This window comes from Pelophylax lessonae (assembly GCF_965119305.1).
Source record: "Pelophylax lessonae genome assembly, chromosome: 7".
NCBI classification, from domain to species: domain Eukaryota; kingdom Metazoa; phylum Chordata; class Amphibia; order Anura; family Ranidae; genus Pelophylax; species Pelophylax lessonae.
In genome coordinates, this window is record NC_138774.1 from 23,100,413 (window position 1) to 23,123,920 (window position 23,508).

A 23,508-nucleotide genomic window follows, 5' to 3' on the forward strand; every position below is an offset into this window, starting at 1 on the left:
GTGAAGTTTCAGCTCTGTAGCATGTCCAGAACCCCCCAAAAATTAGCATTTTCTTATAATTTTTATTAGAACAGGAATACGGCTTCTCTACGGCGCTTTTTCTTGCATTTATCGGGCATTTTTGGAGGCAGGCATGACTTTTTTTGGATTTAGTGTCCGGGGGGTCTAAAAAGTGTACCTGTGAAGTTTCAGCTCTGTAGCATGTCCAGAACCAGAAAAAAAGATAATTTTTCAGTAGAGCAGGGATGGTGGGACCCCTCTTTTACACTTATATGATCTTTTTTTGGGGTTCTGGACATGCTACAGAGCTGAAACTTCACAGGTACACCTTTTAAACCCCCCCAGACACAAAATCACACAAAAAAAAGTTCTTAAAAATTGTAATTTTTGATAAAAAAGCCAATTATTGAAAAATTAAAAAAAAAAAAAAAAAAAAAAAAAGAGATTTTTTGATTTTTACTTTGGATTTAGTATCTGGGGGGTCTAAAAAGTGTACATGTGAAGTTTCAGCTCTGTAGCATGTCCAGAACCATAAAAAAAAAGATTGTTTGTATTAGAAAACTTTAAGCACAGGAATATGGCTTCTCTGCTGTAACACCTTGCCGGTTTAATAGCAGGCATTTTTTTGGGTTCTTTGCAGTCAGGAAAAACATCTGAACTTGTGTATAGTAGTACTGTGCACAAGTTCTGATGTTTTGCCTGCCTCCAAAATTCCCCAAAAAATGCCAGCAAAAACACACCTGGGCATTTTTTTTTTTTGATGCTAGCGTTTTTTTTGGCATTTTTTGGGGTTCTTTTGAGGCAGGCAAAACATCTGAACTTGTGTATAGTGGTACTGTGCACAAGTTCTGATGTTTTGCCTGCCTCCAAAACCCCCCAAAAAATGCCAGCAAAAACACACCTGGGCATCTTTTTTTTTTGACGCTAGCGTTTTTTTGGCATTTTTTGGGGTTCTTTTGAGGCAGGCAAAACATCTGAACATGTGTATAGGGGGTATATATAGGCATATATGTCTGAATATATACCCCTAGACATATATAGGTGTGATAGTAGCAGAAATATATTACTGTAAATGATTTCATTAGCGCAAGCATTTATTTCTGCTACTATCACACCTATATATGTCTAGGGGTATATATTCAGACATATATGTCTATATATCCCCCCTATACACATGTTCAGATGTTTTGCCTGCCTCAAAAGAACCCCAAAAAATGCCAAAAAAACGCTAGCGTCAAAAAATAAAATGCCCAGGTGTGTTTTTGCTGGCATTTTTTGGAGGGTTTTGGAGGCAGGCAAAACATCAGAACTTGTGCACAGTACCACTATACACAAGTTCAGATGTTTTTCCTGACTGCAAAGAACCCAAAAAAATGCCTGCTATTAAACCGGCAAGGTGTTACAGCAGAGAAGCCATATTCCTGTGCTTAAAGTTTTCTAATACAAACAATCTTTTTTTTTTCTGGTTCTGGACATGCTACAGAGCTGAAACTTCACATGTACACTTTTTAGACCCCCCAGATACTAAATCCAAAGTAAAAATCAAAAAATCTCTTTTTTTTTTTTTTTTTTTTTTTTAATTTTTCAATAATTGGCTTTTTTATCAAAAATGACAATTTTTGAGAACTTTTTTTTGTGTGATTTTGTGTCTGGGGGGTCTAAAAGGTGTACCTGTGAAGTTTCAGCTCTGTAGCATGTCCAGAACCAGAAAAAAAGATCATATAAGTGTTAAAGTTAAAGGAGGCTCCCGAACCACATCCCTGTTCTACTGAAAAATTATCTTTTTTTTTTTCATGGTTCTGGACATGCTACAGAGCTGAAACTTCACATGCACACCTTTTAGACCCCCCAGATACTAAATCCAAAGTAAAAATCAAAAAAATCTCTTTTTTTTTTTTAATTTTTCAATAATTGGCTTTTTTATCAAAAAAATTGATTTTTGTAAGATCTTACCGTAAAATCCTTTTCTCTTAAGCTCATTGACAGACGTAGTCTTCTTGATTCTCAAGAGCTGGGTTATGTTGTCTCCGCAGGAGTAGGACTAGGCAGAAAGACAAAACGTTCTGGCTCCACCTTAGGGGCAGTCCCTGAGGGTATATCCTCCCTCTCTCTGCTACAGGGAATCAGTTCTGTTTTAAAGCAGTACAGAGAATTTAACCCAACCCAACTCAATGATAGAGGGGCGGGTACTACGTCTGTCAATGAGCTTAAGAGAAAAGGATTTTACGGTAAGATCTTACAAAAATCCATTTTTCTCTATCGCTCATTGACAGACGTAGTCTTCTTGATTCTCAAGAGCTGGGACATCCAGAAGCAGTGCCAAAAATGAGGGGTGGGATTGACAAATCAAATCCAATCTAGAAGGCCCAACCGGTGCCAAACTAGAAGTTTTTAAAGGCTCATTATAAACAAAGAATGAGACTAAAGAAAAAATTTTCCAACGGAAAAACCCTTGAGGTAGACCACTGGTCTCCTCAAATTGCGGCCTGCAAAACCTTGCGGCCAAACGAGGCATCAGACGATGCCATTACATCAACTTTATAATGTTTAGTAAAGGTATGCACCGACGACCAGGTAGCCGCCTTGCACACCTGGACCACTGACGCCTGATGGCGAAAGGCCCATGACGCACTAAGTGCCCGAGTGGAGTGCGCCTTAACAGGGAACGGGGGCTCCAGACCCTTAATAGAATAAGCCTGTACTACCGTCTGTCTGATCCATCTGGAAATGGTCGCGGCAGATGCAGGCAACCCCTTTTTGGGTCCATCTGGGATCACAAAAAGTGAATCCGTCTTGCGAAACGAGTCTGTCGTTTTCAAGTATACCCTGATCGCCCGGACCACATCCAAGGAGTGTAAAGCAAACTCCCGAGGATGACTGGGCTTAGGACACAGGGAAGGTAATACAATTTCTTCATTCAGATGAAATTCTGAAACCACTTTTGGTAGGAAGGATGGATTCGGACGAAGAACCACCTTATCTCTATGAACCACCAGATATGGGGAACGACAAGATAATGCGGCCAGTTCTGACACCCTGCGTGCAGAAGTAATAGCCACCAAGAAGGCCACCTTCTGGGACAACGTAGGTAGAGGAATCTCCCTAATATCTTCAAAGGGAGGTTTCTGAAGAACCGACAACACTAAATTAAGATCCCAGGGGGGTAACGGCGCGTGCACTGGCGGAGCCAGATGTCGCACCCCCTGGATGAAATTCCGCACCAAGGAATGAGTAGCCAAAGGCTTCTGAAAGAAGATGGCTAATGCTGAGACCTGACCCTTGATAGTACTCAAGGCCAGTTTCTGCTCAACCCCTTGTTGCAGAAAAGCCAATATTCGACTAATCGAATAAGACCGAGGACGGAACCCCAAAGGTTCACACCATGCAATGTAGGACTTCCATGTGCGATGATAAATCTTTCTGGAAGTCGCTTTCCTTGCTTCAACTAGAGTAGGAATAACTGAAGCTGACAAACCTTTGTCCTTCAGCACCTGGGTCTCAATAGCCAGGCCGTTAAAGCCAGCGATCGTAAAGCAGGATGGAAGATCGGTCCCTGAGACAGTAGATCCTCCCTGAGAGGAAGTCTCCACGGGACGTCCGCCACCAGTCTGACCATGTCGGCGTACCAAGCTTGACGAGGCCAGTCCGGAGCTACCAGGATTACTGGAATTCCTTCCTCCTCTCTCCTGCGAAGAAGTCTTGGCAGTAACGCGAGAGGAGGGAAGGCATATATTAGCTGGTATTGCCCCCACGGGGCGATCAGTGCGTCTGCGGTTTCTGCTAGAGGATCGCGGGAGCGAGCCACGAATCTCTGAACTTTCCTGTTGAATCGTGATGCCAACAGATCCACATCCGGGGTGCCCCACCGTAGGCACAACTGGTGGAAAACGTCTGGATGGAGGGACCATTCCCCCTGATCCAGGGTCTGACGGCTGAGATAATCTGCCTGCCAATTCTCCACCCCCGGAATGAACACCGCAGATATTGCTGGAACAAATCGTTTCGCCCAGCGAAGAATGCAAGCCACTTCTTTGGCCGCTCGGACACTCTTGGTGCCCCCCTGGTGATTGACATAAGCCACGGCCGTGGCATTGTCCGACTGGATCCGAACCGGGCTGCCCTGGAGCTGCTCGGTCCAGTGAATCAGACAAAGTCTGATCGCTCTCAGTTCCAATACATTTATCGGTAACCTGGATGCTTCCGGGGACCAAAGTCCCTGGACAGATAACTGACCGAGAATTCCTCCCCATCCGGATAGACTGGCATCCGTGGTCACTATCGTCCAATATATTGGCAGAAATTACTTTCCCTGGCTGAGCATCGGAGACCGAAGCCACCAGACCAGAGACTCTCTGGTCTGTTTGCTCAATCGGATCTGATTGTCCAGGGATTCCGGATTCCGATTCCATCTGAGAAGAATCTCTTGCTGAAGAATTCGGGTATGGGACTGGGCAAATGGGACTGCTTCGAACGAAGCCACCATCAACCCCAGAACCCTCATGCAAGTCCGAAGGGAAGACCAGCTGTTGGACAGTAACAACTGGACTGCTGATTGAATCTTTCGGAGTTTCCCTACCGGAAGAAAAACTCTTGTCCTGACTGTGTCTAGAATTAGACCCAGATATTCGAGCCTCTGGGTGGGAACCAGAAATGACTTTTGCTGGTTCACCAGCCACCCGAATTCCTGTAAAGAAATCATAGTAATTTCTATGTTTTGTAGCAAGGTCTGAGGAGACTCTGCATGAAGCAGAAGATCGTCTAGGTAACCAAGGATCGATATGCCTCTTTGGCGCAGAAGTGCCAACATTGGGGCCAACACCTTTGTGAAGACCCGCGGAGCCGTGGCGAGACCGAAAGGTAACGCCACAAACTGATAGTGGTTCTCTTCTACGGAAAAGCGTAGAAACCGCTGATGTCCTGCGAAAATGGGAATGTGAAGATAGGCGTCCTTGATGTCTATGGACGCTAGGACATCCCCTGAATGCAGGAAGGCTGCTACCGTGCGAATGGACTCCATTCTGAATCTTCTTATGTTGACAAAAGAATTGAGTGCTCTTAAGTCCAGAATTGGACGCACTTTTCCCTCTTTCCTGGGTATTGTAAATAGGTTTGAATAAAACCCTTGGAACCGTTCTGTCCAAGGAACGTGGACTACCACTCCTTGTTGTAGTAAATCTGTGACTGCTCTCCGCAGATCTTCTAAACGATCTGAGGATAGTCGGATATTGGAAGGGAAGAATCGCGCCGGTGGGAGAGATCGAAACTCGATCTTGTACCCTGACCTTATGACTTCGCAAACCCATTTGTCCGGGATTCTGGAAAGCCATGGATCCGGGAACCGGCGAAGACGTCCCCCCACCCCAGTTATGGGTGGGGGCGCACCTTCAGGCTTTGGATGGTTTATCTTCAGGTCTGGAGGGGGCGGGCTTTTGCTTGCCCGACCAACGACCCCTGACGCCTCCTGCAGGAGCTTTGGAGGACTTAGTTTTTTCACCCGCGGGACGAAAAAACCTCTTGTGAGCAGAAAAAGAAGGCCCTCGTCTTTGACGAGTTCCTCTACCTTTAAAATTTTGCGGTAAAAAGGTGCTCTTTCCACCCGTGAGATCTTTAATGATCTCATCTAAGTTGGCTCCAAATAGACGCTCTCCTGAAAAGGGGATATTAGCCAATGCTTTTTTGGAACCTTGGTCGGCTAACCAACCTTTTAGCCACAGTGTACGCCTGAGAACCACTGCTGAGACTGATGCTCGCGCCAATAATGGAGTGGCGTCTAACGCCGCATCACACACAAACTGTAACCCCTGTATCATTTGTTCCAACAAATCTGATACCGCCTGAGGGACCTCTTCTAAGTCCCGGCGTAACCACTTGGTCCATTCAGTTACAGCCTGCGAAACCAGACCAATAGCTATTATAGGTCTGAAAGCTGATCCAATCAAGGAAAACATGGTGCGAGACATAGCTTCTATCTTGCGATCCACTGGATCTTTAAAAGACGGAGCGTCTTCTAAAGGAATAACCGTGGCTTTATTCAATCTAGCAATTGGTGAATCCACCACAGGTGGTTCTGTCCATTTCTTAATAAGGGTTTCCTTAAACGGATAACGCCTGTCAATGCGTTTAGAAATAGTAAAAGTGCGTTTTGGCAGACGCCATTCTTCTTCGATTGGATTGCCAAAACATTTGGGCAATGGAAAAACCTTCGCCACTTTGATGCGTTTTTTAGTCCCAAAAGGGATTTCAGTTTCAGCTATTTCCGATGGAATACCCTGTAACCTTAAGGTTTCTTGAACAGATACAATGAGTGCGTTTACCAACGCTTCCTCTCGGGCTATGGCGGATGCCGAAACATCCTCCTCACTGTCTGAAGAGACAGGACCCGAGACACCAATCCCAGATGAAGTACCTGCAACTGCAGAAATGGGCTCAGAGTCTGAATCCGAGGTTTCAGATAATAAGGGGTTAGGCGGGGGTCGCTTTCTTGCGCCCTGTCCCTGACAAGCCACTTCCACCCGGGACACAAAAGTTTCCATAATAGCTGACAATGATTCAATTGTCAATGGGGTGCTGGAGGATCCCGCAGACCCCTCGAGGGGATCCGGAGGAGATACATGAGTGGCAGGGTCCATGTTAATTCAGGACACCTTTGCCAGCAAAACAAAAAAACTTTTTTTTTTTTTTTTTTGTGTGTCTCCCCCTAGCGCAATAGCGCCCCTCAGAGTACCTGCTTCTCGATCCCACAGAGAGAGAGAGAGGGACCCCCAAGGCTCACCAACCGATGCAGTGCAGTTTCCAACCAACTGCAGTCAGCGTCTGTCTTACACAGACTGGAAGGAGCTGTTTGCTTTTTCCCGGGTAGAAGGACGTGGCTCCGCCCCCTGTGTACGCCTTCCGGCGTTCCCAGCTCTCCACGAGGTAGCTGGGCTCACAAAACATGGCCGCCCCCATAGAAGAGACATAAGACTCCAAAAACATGGCGGCCGGCGTGACCTGAGGACATACATGCATTTGGTCTACGGCAAAATGGCGGCGGACCGCCGAAATCGTTTTCCCAGCACATCCACCTGCATCTCTGCTAAGAGGCGATATATGGATCTACAGAAGATATACTACACATAAGGTAGGATTATACCTCCTATGTCAGCTGTAATGTTACAGTCTGCTGGGTAGAGTGTTAGCTCTTAAACCAAGTCCACTTCCCACAAACACATGCTGTATTACAAGGGGGACTTGTAAGTATCAGATATATACTGACCATATATGGAGGGGCCCATAATTCATACTGCCTCATAACGAGGAAAAAAGGGAACGTTTACTCACCATACCGAACCGACAGGCACCCTCTCTTCACAATACCCTCTCCACCGGGGTGGGGGTTTGTGGACCACTCCGGACGCCTCGACTCTCTGGTTCCTGGCGTCCAAGCGAGACTTTTAACTCGCAAGGTCAGTCCCTCCACTGGGACTCCGTCGCGGCCGACCCAGCGCGGAGCTCTGGTCTGCACGCGCTCGTAGGCAGAAACCGGGGTGACCACTGGATCTCAACATCCAGCCCGTCGCCCGGCCCCGCATACTTACTTGAATGTGTCGCGGCCGACCAAGCGCAATGCCATGGTCTGCGCGCGCTCGTAGGCCGGCTGGGGTGACCACAAGTGTCGCCCAGTCCGGCATTTTTGCTTGAAGATCTCACAGGAAAAAACACTGGAGAAAACTACCTAAAAAATGTCTTTTTCTTAAAGAAAAAAGTCTTGCCAGGACCAAAAGATCCCAGCAAGGAACTTAGGTCCTTACTCCTGACTAGACAGAAGAAAACTGATTCCCTGTAGCAGAGAGAGGGAGGATATACCCCCAGGGACTGCCCCTAAGGTGGAGCCAGAACGTTTTGTCTTTCTGCCTAGTCCTACTCCTGCGGAGACAACATAACCCAGCTCTTGAGAATCAAGAAGACTACGTCTGTCAATGAGCGATAGAGAAATGACAATTTTTAAGAACTTTTTTTTGTGTGATTAATAGTTAATGGGGCATGACCCAGAACCCTAGGCACTTTTTAGGGGCATTTATTGGGTTTTAGGGCTTAAAAATGGTGTTTTTTGATTACAGAAGTTCGGGTCCCATTGATTTCAATGGGGTTCTGAAATCCGGGCCGAACTTTCGTGAAGTTCGGGTGTTCTGGTCGAACCGAACTTTTCAAAAGTTCGATCATCCCTATCCCTGACCACTTGTCAACACGCTTACTAACCCTCTCATCTCTGTTAACCATGCCTACCCACTCCCTGACCTCCAGTCCCCATGCCTACTCACTCTTTGACTTCTGGTTAAAAATATTTTTAAAAAGGCATTTACTATTAAATAACAGTTGTTCTTAACGTGGTTCAGAAAATGTACAGTATATCACAAAAGTGAATACACCCCTCACATTTTTTTCTTTTGCTGTGTGTTGAGTTATTTTGAGGGGACAGAAAATTTACACTGTTATACAAGCTGTACACTCACTACTTTACATTGTCCACCAGCCATTGTCCAGCTCTGTGATGTCATCATGGAGGAGTGGAAAAGGACTCCAGCGGCAACCGGTGAAGCTCTGGTGAACTCCATGCCCAAGATGGTTAGGGCAGTGCAGGAAAATAATGGTGGCCATGCAAAATGTTGACACTTTGGGCCCAATTTGGACATTTTCACTTAGGGGTGTACTCACTTTTATTGCCAGCAGTTTAGACATTAATGGCTGTGTGTTGAGTTATTTTGAGGGGACAGCAAATTTACACTGTTATACAAGCTGTACACTCACTACTTTACATTGTAGCAAAGTGTCATTTCTTCAGTGTTGTCACATGAAAAGATATAATAAAATATTTACAAAAATGTGAGGGGTGTACTCACTTTTGTGAGATACTGTACATAAACACACAAAAGGCCCAAAAAGGCCTGAAAGCAGAACAACGTGCTTTTCCTCTTCCTCCAACACAGTGGCAAACGCACGTGAACAAGCCCTAATAATACATCAAGGTATTTTCGGAGAAGCATTTTGCTGAAAAATGTTTTGTGAAGAAAGTGTACGGCCTCCATCGGGACCATTCAAGATTTCTTCCCCTCCAAACGGGGCTTGATGAATAAAAGAGAGTTCTGGGAGTGACACTGATTGTTTTAGATTGGAACATGAGAGGAGAGGAACGGCTTGTGAAGTCGCCCCCGAGTGTCACCGGGACGATTGTCATTTTTCCTGACAGCCTTCAATTTTACGTGGAGATAAAACACCTAAATAGTCAGATAGTTGTTTTAAAAAATTCATTTGCGCTTTGGATATCTTCTGCGCAGCCGAGATTTGCCCTGATAAGAGTATTTGTCAAGGGATCTCATTCTTCATTCCGTCTCATGGAACAATGTTGCCTGTTGGAATTTTTGTCTATGTACATCTTATCAGTGACACATTTGGGCTGATTAAGAGGACCTGTCATTGCATTGTACATCTTTTACAGAAACTAATGTAGCCAGACATTGGGCTACAGCAATATGGAGAAGGAGACATTGCCCTTTGTTCTTTTCTCCCTCTACTGTGATACTGATGTTATGCTGCACTATCCCTCCCAGCCAGCAGGGGGAGAGTTATAGCCAAGGAAGCCTTCTATGCAGAGCCCTGGGAATCATGGAAGTTGTAGCCCTGGGTGGCAGCAATATAAATGGGGCTAATCGACCCTTTAATTATAATTAATTAATACAGATCCCAAGAGACATTATGCAGTAGGAGGAGTGGGGGAGATGGCTTTTATTGAACTGCCCAGGAAAACTTTGCTCTCTTGGTGCTGCGGGAGTTGAGGAAAGCACATCTGTCGGTATGCTCACCTGTCAGCGGGAGGCCCGACCGGTGGAGACCTGAGGCAGTGCAATACAGATCACATCACTGCCCTTGCACTGTTGTCGCAGGGGGAATGGAGTGTCTGCTCACCCTCTGCCTCCCATCCCTGATCATTGGAGGCTTTTTAGGGAAGGACTAAGGGGGCCCCCTTCTACTGCAAGAGTTCACAGCAGCACCCTGTGGTTTGATGAGAGGGCTATCTGCTCATTATTGACACTGCCAGCAGGGGCTGAGCCACTGAAAACTGGAAACCAAGTGTACCCAACTCATACCGCACCTATACCAACCATATACTGCACTTTTATCAGCACTAAGCTGCACTTATACCGAGACTTTACTGCATCTGATCCACATCTACATTGCACCTGTGCCAAGCTTATACCGCACCTATACTGCATATTGGTTTATTGAGACTGTCGTTAAATGCACACACTTTTCTTAAAGGGCCCCAACGATAGCCGGGGCCCCATCTCATTGGATTGCCACTCCTGTAAAACCAATCTGCAAGTTCTCTTTGTTTCCCTGCTCTCTTCTACCATCTTTTTTTTTACTTCGGACAGTGCACACTCAGCCAGTCTAGGACTAGCATTGCCGTACAAATGTGCTCTGGCAGCAGGGCAGCCATCAGGGGAGGACAGCCCATACACATGTAGGGGGCCCGGGCATCCCCAAGGGCCCAGCCGTCCTGAGGGGAATGTTGGTGGTAAGGGCCCAGGGGGCCCAGGCCTAAACCTGTGTAAGGGGCCCCAATATTTCTAATGGCTGCCCTGTCTGGCAGTATAATTATAGCACTCCATAGATTAAACTTTACTACTGCTTACTGCTGCATTTGAAGTGGCTTTGATATGGTTTACACTGATCTGTATGCCAAATTTAATCTTAATCCTAGCCCTTACTGTTAATCACTTTGTATGCTAAATTGTGTTGTTACCATTGTCAATCCATTTTATGCTTGCCTGTTTACCAACCATATTGGGTGACAATATATTACATTTTCCTTTACTAACTGGTTCAGTGACTGATTATTTTTTGATAGAGCACTACTATTGGATATCAAGTTTAACTTGTAGTGAATTCCTGTGATATTGTATGTTTGTACACTCAACCTGGTGTGTTAGAGGGGCTAAGGATCTTGCAAAAAGGTTGAGGTTGAGGCAAAGAACAGAGGACCCATCTTAACCAGTGACTCCTATGGGGGTAGCACTACACTATAATCTATTTCTAGTGAGTATGCATATTTAGTTATTATTGTCGAGGTTGTGATTTTTACGTTTTTGTTTCTTTGTTGCTGTAAAGTATCAGTGGTCACTTGTATCTCAATTCTTAGATGTGCCTGGAGGAGTGTCTGGTAAAAAAGTCCATCTCCCTTTTTGAAACATTAAATGGTTAAGAGCATCAGATACAGGCAACACGTTTTAAGGGAAAAAAAACCTCTTCCTTCTGAAAGGGTTTGAGCAGCCGATGCTACTGTAAATCCCAACAGGCTTTTGGGCCATCATCAGTGCAGTAAATGGAAACCATGGCTTCTATGGAGTAGGGCTTGGACCTAACGAGACAATATAACTTATAGTGACCGCCTACGCAAGGGGTGAATCTAACCTGAACACTGATATTAAAGGACAGCACACATTTTTCTGTCTGACTTTATTTTCTGTAATAAGTTTGGAGGGTCTAAAAATGAGCAAGAGTGTCAAAACAAGGCGGCACTCTACTTTAACCGCTTGCCGACTGCGCACAGTATATTTACTGCGGCAGTCGGCCCCGGCCAGGCAGAGTGACGTAGGTCTACGTCGCTCGCCTGTCACTCCTTCCAGAGCCAATAGCGGGCGGGTGCGCGCCCGCTGAGGCGCGCGCCCGCCTCGGCTCGTTCACGGAGGAGTGCGGGAGTGTGACTGGCGGACCCGATGTCCGCCGGTCACACTACGATCGCCGGTACAGCGGGAGAAAGACAGAGCGGCTTGTGTAAACAAGCCGCCTGTCAGTTCTCCCTGTGTAAAAGTGAAGATCAAACAGTTCTACTATGTAGAACTGTTGATCTTTGTTTTTACACTAGTAGACCTGTCCCTGCACAGTTAGAATCACGCCCCTAGGACACACTTAACCCCTCCCTGTCCAATACTGTTAACCCCTTCCCTGCCAGTGTCATTTTTGCAGTAACAGTGCATATGTATAGCACTGATTACTGCAGTAATGTCACTGGTACCCCCAAAAGTGTCAAAAATGTCAGTCAAGGGTCCGATCTGTCCGCCGCAATGTCGCAGTACCGCAAAAAAAATCGCAGATCGCCGCCATTACTCGTTAAAAAAAAAAACACCAAAAATGACAAAAATCTTTCCCTTTGTTAGTAAACGCGATAACTTTTGCGCAAACCAATCAAAATACGCTTTTTGCGATTTTTTTTTACCAAACATAGGTAGCGTAAAACAAATTGGCCGAAAATTTTAAAAAATTTTGATTTTTACATTTTTTTTGGGGGAATTTCATATAAAAAAAAGTGAAAAATATTGTTGTTTTTGCAAAAATTACGCTATTTTTTTGTTTATAGCGCGTGATCAAAAAATCGCACAGGTGATCAAATACCACCAAAAGAAAGCTCTGTTTGTGGGGAAAAAAAGGACGTGAAATTCGTTTAGGTACAGCGTCGCACGACCGCGCGATTGTCCGTTAAAGTCACGCAGTAAAAAATCGCAAAATAACCCCTGGTCTTTTAGCAGGAAAATCCTCCGGTGGTAAAGTGGTTAAGAACTGTTGAGGATTTTTTTTTAAACATTGTATCATTCTGCGAGAGACAGTAAGGAAAATGTTCTAGTATCACCAGCAGATGTGCTCCAGGATCATCAGATTACAAACAATATAGACTTAGGTCAACTGGTGTCCTACAGCAATGAGTGACAAACTGAAGTACTCCACCCTCCTTCAAGCAGAGCTCCACCTAAAAGGGGAAGCTCTGTTTTTCTGCCTCCTTCCCCTGTCAGACTGCGGCCCATTCACAAAGTGCAGCGCACTTCGCACATACGCAATAGGAAACTGGCTGTGAAGCTGTTTCACTGCCAGTTTCCCTTAGTCAGGATGGCGGTTCCAGCCCCCGATGTCTGATTGAAGAATCGGCTTGGGCGAGGACACTGCTGGATGCCTGGACAGGTAAATGCGCCTAATATTAAAAATCAGCAGCTACAGTATTTGAAGCGGCCAACCTTTAATAATCCATGAAAAAGGGCTGTCTTGAAGAGAGACCCCCAGTTGAAGAAATACATTTATAAATAAAAAATAAAAAAATTCCATATGCAGTACATGGCGGACCTTCTGGCCGGAATAAAGAATGCTCTGGGCTAGCCAAAAAGTACCGCCCAAGAAATACATACATAGTTACATAGTTGGTGAGGTTTAATAAAGACAATAGTCCATCTAGTTCAACCTGCGTAGGTGTGTGTGGCCGTTATCATCTCTCATACCCCTGAATGTTCTGATCCTTGAGATGTACGTCTAAGAGTCTTTTGAAAGCCACCATACTTCCCGCAGAAACCACCTCTTGTGGTAGAGAATTCCACAATCTTGTAGCCCTAACAGTAAAGATCCCCCTGCATTGCCTGAGGTTAAAACGCTTCTCCTCTAATCGCATTGTATGCCCTCGAGTTCTCATGCAATCCTTTCGACTGAATAGCTTTGTGTCTATGCTGAGATTACCATTGAGATATTTATAAATTGCTATCATGTCCCCTCTCAGGCGTCTCTTCTCCAGGGAGAATAAATCAAGCAATTGCAGACGCTCTTCATAATTAAATAGCAAATGTAAAGTGATCTAGTGCTGGTAAAACTCAGTGGGGTCGCAAACCCATAGTGTTTTTCCAGCACACCTGGGATGCCACCCCCAAGTTCTAACAAGAGCCTTCCTGGCTTGGATAATGCTTATCGTTGACTTAGAAAAGTTTTTCTGTGGTGCTCGATTCCCCTCATTTTCATAGCGGGGGCTCTGGAACGCTTGGCCGATTGGCTGTCGAGACACAGCTGAAGCTTCTATATCTATTTCAGGAACAAAAGGCCTCATTTTAAGTCATCAGACAACCTGCTGGTGCCTCATACGATAGCAAAACATGAAATCAATGGGATCAATATGGAGACAGACAAAGAAATGTTTTGAATGCAAACAAAATGCTTGAATAAATATTTGAACATAGAAAAGGCCGGAATGGAGACATGAAGTAGATGAGGCTTTTAAGCAGAGCACGTCTTAGAACATTGAACATATAGAGGGCAGGAAGCAAGACTCGTAAATTATTCTTGGAAAGACAAAACACTCAACTCTCATCATACAAAATATATAATTAAAGAAATTATAAAAATAAACTTTTTTTTTTCTACCATCTAAAAATTTGTCAAACCAACAGCAACTTTAAATATCTCTCCTTTGCAAGTATAGTTCCAGTTCTTTGGTTTGAAATTTCCCAGAACTCTTCCCAATTCTTTCCATCATTATTATCATGTGGTGAGTTCTTTCCCAAATGTCTGCACAGAACTTAAAAGTAATTTACAGGCATCCCCAGCAAAATAAGTTTAATCTTTGGCTGGATGCTATAAGATAAACTTGCATGCCTAAAAGAATTTCAAAGATGTATACCATTACCCCCCACAGGGGTCACTATAGACAGGTGGTTTCCCAAAACAGTGAAGAGGCAGCCAGGCACATAGCAATAGTTTATTTCCCTCCGGCTCAGTAAACAGTCTAGGGCAATGATGGCGAACCTTGGCCAGATGTTTTGGAACTACATTTCCCATGATGGTCAACTATATTGCAGAGTGCATAAGCATCATGGGAAATGTAGTTCCAAAACATCTGGGGTGCCAAGGTTCACCATCACTGGTCTAGGGGATGGTGGACACCCTGAACATGATATTTCAGGGGTCACTTCCTTTGGATCCCAAAACTTGCTTGCTAAATTTACTAGACAAATTTGAATGGGAGAATCACACCAGAGAGGCAATTGTTAGAACCCTTATTCTAGCTCGTAAGTTAATAAATGACACATTGGAAGTCAGAGACCCGTTCCCACGGTTAAAGAGTGGGTTGCTGCTTGGAGTAATACACTTTGAATGGAAAAGCTCATCTACCAGCATAGGGGGTGTCCGCGCAAGTATTAAAAACTCTGGGACCCATCATTAGATGTACCCGGGCTTGCCCTGGTGGATCTGGTCATGGATAGGCTCCGCATACTTAATGCTGGAACTTAGTTACATAGTTACATAGTTAGTGAGGTTGAAAAAAGACATCAGTCCATCCAGTTCAACCTATGATGTGTGTGTGTGTCTACTGTTAACCGTACATTGTATACCCCTGTATGTTGTACATTGTATACCCCTGTATGTTGTGGTCTTTAAGGTGCCCATCTAATAGTTTTTTGAAACTATCAATGCTCCTTGCTGATACCACTGCTTGTGGAAGAGAATTCCACATCCTTACCGCTCTTACAGTGAAGAACCCCCTGCGTATTTTAAGGTTAAACCGCCTTTCCTCTAGTTTTAGTGAGTGGCCACGTGTCTTATTGTATTTCCTTTCTCTGAATAGGTTTTTCCATATGCCAGGGTTGCCAGTACAATATTTGTACATTGATATCATATCCCCCCTCAATCGTCTCTTCTCCAGAGAGAATAGGTTCAGTGCTTGTAGTCTTTCTTTATAGCTGATGTCCTCCATGCCCCTAATTATTTTTGTTGCCCTTCTCTGGACTCTCTCCAGTTCCAGCACATCCTTCCTGAGGACCGGTGCCCAGAACTGGACAGCATACTCCAGATGTGGCCGGACCAGAGTCTTGTAGAACGGGAGAATAATCTCTTTATTTCTGGAGTGAATCCCCTTTTTTATACATCCCAGTATTCTGTTGGCTTTGCTTGCAGCGGCTTGGCATTGCATGCCACTGCCAAGCCTGTTGTCTACCAGTACCCCCAGGTCCTTTTCCATCCTAGACTCACCCAACTTGAACCTATTATGGGTGTAATGCTGACACGGTCATGTAATTTCCTTGATTATGCTGTATTTTATAAGTTGTTCAATTTCTGTACTACTCATTCTATTGTCACTGTTGGCATTAATCTGGACTGTTCCTGTATACTGTACAGAATACTGTATGTGGTTGACTATATTGTTTTAACCAATAAAAGTTTTCTTTAGATAAAAAAATAAATAAATAAACAGTCTAGGGGATGTCTTTTTAGTATTTACTGCTGAAGAAACTTGTCGAAAAATGGGAAAATGGATACTTCAAAATGCTTGAGCACAATTCTGCACAGGACTTTTGGCCTTCAGTGACAGCAGCATGACTAAAAGGCAGACTAGAACAATCTATAGGTTCATGGCAGGGGACCATGAAATATGGTTGAGCACAAATAATGTTAGTTTGGGACAGTCTCTTGGTAGACTAAAGCTGGTGCCCCAGCAGTGGAACAGCACACAGTCACAAACAGTACTCAGAATATCCTGGGCAGTTGCACATCCCCCAGCTTCAACCAGGCACTACTCTGTGATGTCTCCAGAAGCTTGGCTCCAGAAGAATTTAGGAATAGGCCTCCCCAGCTCTGCCACTGCTGGGACCTTGATGAAAATCAATAGGGTCCACCTGGACCAGGCTTCAGACAATTTATTTCCCTCTCCACCCACCTTCTGGGAACACCTCCCCAATGATTGGCTGAAGCACCATCAATATTCAGGCTGCTCATTTGGCTTTCCAGTCCTCTATGATCTAGAAGCCTCTAGAATTAAGGGGGAAACAATCAAACCTGCAGCCTGTGACATTCCAGAAAAGCCCACATAAATCAAAAGCTGCTCCAATGATTAGAGAGGAGCCAAAATAACTAAATTTACCTATCATCCTGGCTGCCTATCTAGGAGGGTGCTACAGATGTTTTTCTTATTACGACTGTAGGGCCCCCCCACTTAGCAGTCACTTTCAGAGAGTGTTGATTGAAGCGCCATTTTAAAGGTTTGCAGTCTTCAGTCAAAATTTAAAATGTAACCTTAATATGGATACATAGAGCGCAATCCGCCTGTTTAGGTATTCTCCACCAACCCAATGTGATGACAATGGGCACTTGAGCAGCCAATCACCAAGCACCCTATATTCTCACATGAGAGGAAGGGAAGGCAGTCCCCTGGTTGAAGTGCCATATATTTCCCTTTACTTCTGATATCAGGTATGTGGAGCTGGTGTTACGTGGAGCTGGTGTTATGTGAAGCTAGGGTATGTACTTAGCCTGAAACAAAGACTAAGGCAGCCACCTCATATAAGGTCTGGTAAGTGACAATCTATGTTTTTTGTCTAGGGTTTAAATTTTCCTTTTCAAAATCCAACACATTTTTAGGGTTATACTCCACCTGGCTTCGTCGGAGCTTCCGCACTCCTAAGGATCTCCACGATGACTTTGGTTTGGGTTGAGCAAATCTCAAACTGAAGCACATCAAAGTGTTAATGTCCCAATGTAAATTTATTCCAAATATAATTTATGTAAAAAACCCATTGCGTTTCGGAGGGCTTTACTAGAAAGTAACATGAAAGACTAATAAACAACACTAAAAACACCGCCCCCAGATGACGTCGCAGTGACGAAACACGTAGAGCGGCAACACAGCGTCATACGTCACTTCCGGTTAGGTGGTTCTGGAATGCGGAAGCACCACACGGCCGTACGCCAGGAACACACCAAACAAACTGACGGTGAACTTCCTAACAGTGAGTTAACACTTTTTTGTCCCCCGATATACTACTATACTACGCAATGGAAGCCTCTCTGGTTTTTGTACACTGACTCCCTAGATGCTTTTGCAACAATATCTGTGAACAATTGAACGCAATCTAAGGAGCCCTGCAGGCATCAAAGGGGAGAAACGACCAACCAGGCTGGCTGTGGAGTAAGGGAGAGCCTTTGGTAAGTGCTTTACCTCCGGTATTAGCACTTTCACTCCCAGCACGCGCTAAATGGGCACAACTCACTCACCACTTTACTTTAATAAGATTGTTTTAGTGATCACGGATGTAAGTTCCCCCGCAAGGGAATGTCACAATAAAAAGATTTATAATTTTTTGTTTATTCACTCATTTGCACTCTGGCACTTTTTCACTGACCAGTGTTTCAGAAGGTCACAACACAATCTGTACCTAATGATTGACACATAGATGGTACAATTCACTCAGCAAAGCGCACTGTTGTAAGCAACATCCGTTTGCAATTATTGCACATTTCAGCATCATACACAGCACCTTATATGGTATAACATAAATTTGCACTCTTTCGCTACCTAGTGAGCACAGTGCACTTTTTGGGACCAAAGACATATTGTGTAGTGCAAGGTGGTAGCGCCCCAAACCAACACACCCTGACCCCCAATGTGAAGCTAGTGTATGTACTTAGCCTGAAACAAAGACTAAGGCAGCCACCTCATCTAAGGTCTGGTAAGTGAGAATTTATGATTTTTGTCTAGGGTTTTAATTATCCTTTTCAAAATCCAACACATTTTAAGGGTTATACTCCACCCGGCTTCGGAGGAGCTTGCGCACTCCTAAGGATCTCCACGATCACTTTGGGTTGAGCAAATCTCAAACTGAAGCACATCAAAGTGTTCATGTCCCAATGTAAGTTTATTCCAAATATAATTTATGTACAAAACCCATTGCGTTTCGGAGGGCTTTACTAGAAAGTAACATGAAAGATTAATAAATAATACTAAAAAAAAAAATGTTTTAAAGACATCAGTGTGGTCTATGATTCTTAACATTAAACACCAGTAGGACCATCTTAAAAAAAATAAATAAATAAGAAGAAAAGTATTTTATTTAATAGTATTTTAAATAGGCCCTTACTTGTGTTCAATTCTATAATCATAGGCTACCTCAATGAATATAAAAGATTTTTATTAGTGTTGATTTTTTTATGTTTCATGTTGTATTCCCAAAACTTGCTTGCTTAATTTATAGCCCCTGAAATGCGTTGGCTTTTGTATATAACTTATCTTTGGAATAAACGTACATTTGGACTTGAACTCTATAGTGTGGCACTTCAGTCCTTCATAGGCTGCCAGTCCAATATCCGGATTCTCCATACTCCTACCACCATCATATCTTTGGATGCCAACAGCAATACAATATCAACATATAATAAAACTCCAGGGTTCCAGTGCCTTTAACCCACTTTCCATAGATATGGGGTTGTCCATCATCCACTCTGCCTTGAGATCCGTGTACCCCAACCTAGAATTTGGTATTATAATTAATCCCAGGAAGATCCAAAAGGAAGGTTGATAAGATGTGTCAAGATTCATTTACACACAAATTACACATAAAAAAATATGTCTTTCTCTGAAACAAAAACTTATAAAGGGGCTTACCAAGAAGAGCGTCCGGAAATTGGCGATGTCCCCGAAGAACTCCTCGACGTTTACCGCTCTGGGATCGAAGGCGAAGTATTCTCCCAAGCTGTCATACAGCTTGTTCATGTTGTTGTGCATGGTGGTCAGCTTCTCGCACTGCTCCCTGGCGGTCTTTGCAAAGATGTATTAAGTTGTCAAGGAAAAACTTTCTCAAGAAGGCAAACCACACATAATACTGTGTTTACTTGAAGACTAACTCACTTCCTGACCTTGTGAGACATACAAGACCATACAACAAATGGAGGAACGGTTGTCAATGGAACAGCAAGATACAGACATTAAAACATTGTCAAAAGTTCTAACACTTAGTAATATATATTTTAGTTTGTGTTCTTGTTGGAGAGATCGCCCCTTATTTTCTATCCTGACAGGAAGTGAAGGATAATCTGTCCAATAGGAACACACAGACACAGGTCCCTTTCCTCCTTCTTCCACAACCCCCTGGGTTCCTGTTGATGCCAAGGAAAGATAGATTTTTCTGTTTCCTTTCCTCAGCAGTTCCAAGAGGCCACACCCTATGAGACAGAGGTAACTCGGCAAGTGATCTGCAGCCAGGTAAGAGGCTCTCCACTGTGAGAACTGGCGTGTGAACCTAATAGCATGCAAATTCTTCAGAAGACCCAGCTTCTATGTGGAGCACATTCCTCATTGCTACAAGGTCCACCTGTGTCTTTGGGTCTTGGACTCCTCCAGATGTTCACCTGTCTTTTCTAAGAGCTACCTTAAACTTCCCTGAGAGGGGTATTATTTATGAGGATAAGTGAAAGAAAGGGCCATTTCTCCTTTTCCTGGATCCTCAAAGCCCCTCCTGGGAATAAAGCCTTTCCCCTTGCCAACACCTCCCTGCCACCCCCCCCTAACAAATTGCTACATAAAAAATAGCCCTATCAAAATGTTATTTGTACTTACCTGTGACAGCGGTCATGTGCAGGGGCAGACTGGCAACTTGCAGCCCAGGGGGCAAATACAAACCAGAGGCCCATGGTAGAGCGACTCAGCCCCCTCCCACTTTCCCTTACCCCCTCCCACTCTCCCAATACTCCTCCTGACCCCCATTATAAGCTGAAGCCCTGCTCCCGATACTCTCTACTTACCGGCTGAATCCGAGTTCCCGACCTGGCCAGCAGGGGGAGGTTGGGGGGAGCTGGGACAGCTCGGTTGGGGCTGGCTGAGGCAGAAGAGTCTCCAGTGGGATATGGAACTGGCATCTGCTCAGACACAGTTTACACCATCCATACTGTGGGGGGGGGGGGAGGCCTGCACTTTGTCCTTGTCTTCATCCCACACTCAGCAGGTCAGAAGCAGGGACTTTTTACTTCACTTCACCAAGAATCCTTTAGGCATGTCTGTGGTAGAAGCGGTGCAGTCTTTTTACAGGGCATCAGAGTGGCCCAAGGGGCATTTGCCCCCTTGCCCAGTCCTCCCCTGGTCATGTGACAATCCAGCCCTGAGTCTTCTCCTCCTATGTTTACTTCCTGGATTGGATCCTTCTTCAGGTGCCCACATCAGTGCCTGCCTGACATTAACACCTCCTATTGGATAGGTGCAGGCGGGTCCTCTAAGAAACTCAAGAAGAGGACTTCATCTCAGAGGGGCATTGAAGCACTGGATCAGCTGTCCCCCCCACCTAGAAACAGTGGCGATGTGGGACCTAGATGGGAGTGTGTGTTCTAACTTTCCCCCAGGGGGCATGTCCATGACAACCAAAGCTCACAGGAAAGTGGCTAAATAGAGTTGGGCATTCAACTCAGAGGACTCGCAGCATGTAGGGGCACGCGGAAAGTACTGCAAGGGGGTCAGCTCCTGAATGAAGGTGAGTATTTCCGCAACAGCTGCTATTTGGAGTTGTAAAATACTGCTAGCTCCTGTTGATGTTCATTTTGAATTTCTGTCTATTGAAGAAAGCAAAAAACTGAACTGTATAAGATAATGATTCGCAAGATAAAATGATTCAAGAGAAATAAATGATTCAGTAATTAAATAACTATTTTATGTGAAAAAAATAAAACAACAGTGGCATTCTCTTGCTGAATTTATGTCTTTGAATTGAACAGATGAGAAAATTACCATGAGATAAAATAACAAACACAGCTAAAATAATGCCTACGGATTAGTGAATAGACCCCAGTCTCTATTGTCCTGACAAATAGTGCCACACCAACTTATTTTAATTCATTACAAAACAATCCATATTTCATGGCAACATTTCCCTGTTATGCTTCCTATTAATATTGAAAAGTGAGTTGGCATGGTGAACATATTTCTACAATTTAAACATGTTTTTGCACATGGTATGCAAATTCTGGATTCATCTGAAACACCATCTGCCATTGCATTAAGGCAACCCCCCTCCTTCCTCCTGAAATCTTATATATGGAAAACAAAGCTCTTCTTAAGAATTTGAATAAATAAAAGTTTTTACAAAGTTGCTTTCTCTAACCTGAACGGCTTCGATTGCGGTTGCACTCTACTGAAAATATATATTAGAATAAAATATACAGCCGCCCCCCCCCCCCCCCCGCTCAAAAAAATAAAAAAAAAGAAGATAAAAAAACAGGTGACTGTCTGCTCCAATATTTGGAAGTATTTCCAACCCCTTTCTGTAAAAGTGAAAATGGCCATCAGACCAAAAAGAGAGGGTGAACAGGGACAGGCAGCAACAAAAACCTAAAAAGTAGTATGGAATATATACAGTACAGTAATTCATATTCCTAGTCAAGTTTTGAATATTGTAGAGCAGGGGTGTCCAAACTATGGCCCTCCAGCTGTTCTGAAACTACAATTCCCATCATGTCCAGATATGTCTGTAAACGTCAGAGATTTACAATGCCTCATGGGAATTGTAGTTCCTGAACAGCTGGAGGGCCATAGTTTGGACACCCCTGTTGTAGAGGGAACAGTTACCCTTAAGGCCACCAGGACTGGTGGCTGATTGTTGGCGCTTAACTCAAGTAAGGACTAGAAGTGAAAAAAGGAAAGTGCTAGAATCTAGAATGTGCAAAGTCTGGGTTCAATTTCATTTACAATCTTATATATAAAAAAGTCAATGTGTTTTTGAGGTTCAAAGGTCCTCTTTCATCAGGTTTTGGTAATGTTTAAAGTGGTAGTAAAAACTGCTTGGTGACTTGTACCTACAGGTAAGCTTATACTAAAGCTTACCTGTTGGTTCAAGGAATATATCCTAAACATACACTGTTTAGGAGATATTCACTTTTTCTGCAGTCAATGACATCATGCTAAATATGGCATCCCTTCAGAGGACTGAGCCATGGCTCCTGTGTGCACGCACAGGAGTGACATAATCTCAGCACAGCCATTCAAAGGCCATAGCCCATGAACCCTAAAGGAAGACCGGGCGAAGGTAATAGCCCTCAAGAGTAGATCAGGCGCATAAGCTGCAAGCCCTACAAAAGTCCATATAAGTCTATGACAATATACTAAGGAAAGGAAGTGGGAAAAGTCCAGAGACTTAGGGCTGTCATCAGATGGGAACAAGCCAGGGTTCCAGTAGACTGTAAACAATAAAAAGAGAGGCGCCTCTAAGAGTAGACTGTAATGCTTTAATAAATAATTCACAATAGTAACTCACATGGAGTATGAGGAGATGAGCATGGTAATGCAGGACAGTCATGTGGATCCTTCGGTGGACGTGTGATCATCCTCTGGCACAGCGGCGCCATGTAGACTGCTCCCCACTGGTGACCGTAGGGCCAGGTATAGGATAGATGGAAACTTGAGCTTGACTCCCGAAACACGTTAGCGGTCTCATCTACAATGATTGTGTTCCATTCTACGAGTGGTGGTCTTTCATAATGTGCTAGTATGTGATGCAGATTACCTTGCAGAGACCAGATTATTTATTTTTTAAGACTTTACTATCACTTTAAGGGATTGTGTACTAGATTGGTATAATTAGAGGGATCCTGAAGGGTATAAGTATGATCCCTCCAGATGATGAATGCTTAGATGGTAAACATGATGGTAGAGTGCTGGACCCAGGAACGGAAATGTTAAGACCTCATGGTCCAATTTTGAAAGGCTACTTTCTGCCAATAGTGGTGTCCTTGGAAATCGCCAGAGTAGTATGAAGAAAGTAGGAAGGATGAGAGCGCCACAAGACTAATGTAAGCTCAGTAGGTTTTTACTATACACAACAAGAATAAAGCCAACACGTTTCAAGGGGGTTAAGAAAACAAAAATTTTCATCAGGGAAAGATCGTGTTGGCTCATGTTACAAGTCAATA

At 44.1% G+C, this 23,508-nt stretch overlaps 1 protein-coding gene across 1 annotated transcript in view; it reads right to left on the minus strand.

Annotated features, from left to right (window-relative positions):
- The window catches only part of DIAPH2 (diaphanous related formin 2), a 1,824,032-nt gene that overhangs the window by 386,623 nt on the left and 1,413,901 nt on the right, over positions 1-23,508 (minus strand). The window contains exon 25 of the mRNA XM_082263377.1: positions 19,223-19,387. Coding sequence (XP_082119503.1) covers positions 19,223-19,387 — 165 coding nt within the window. The remainder of the gene's footprint in view (positions 1-19,222; positions 19,388-23,508) is intronic.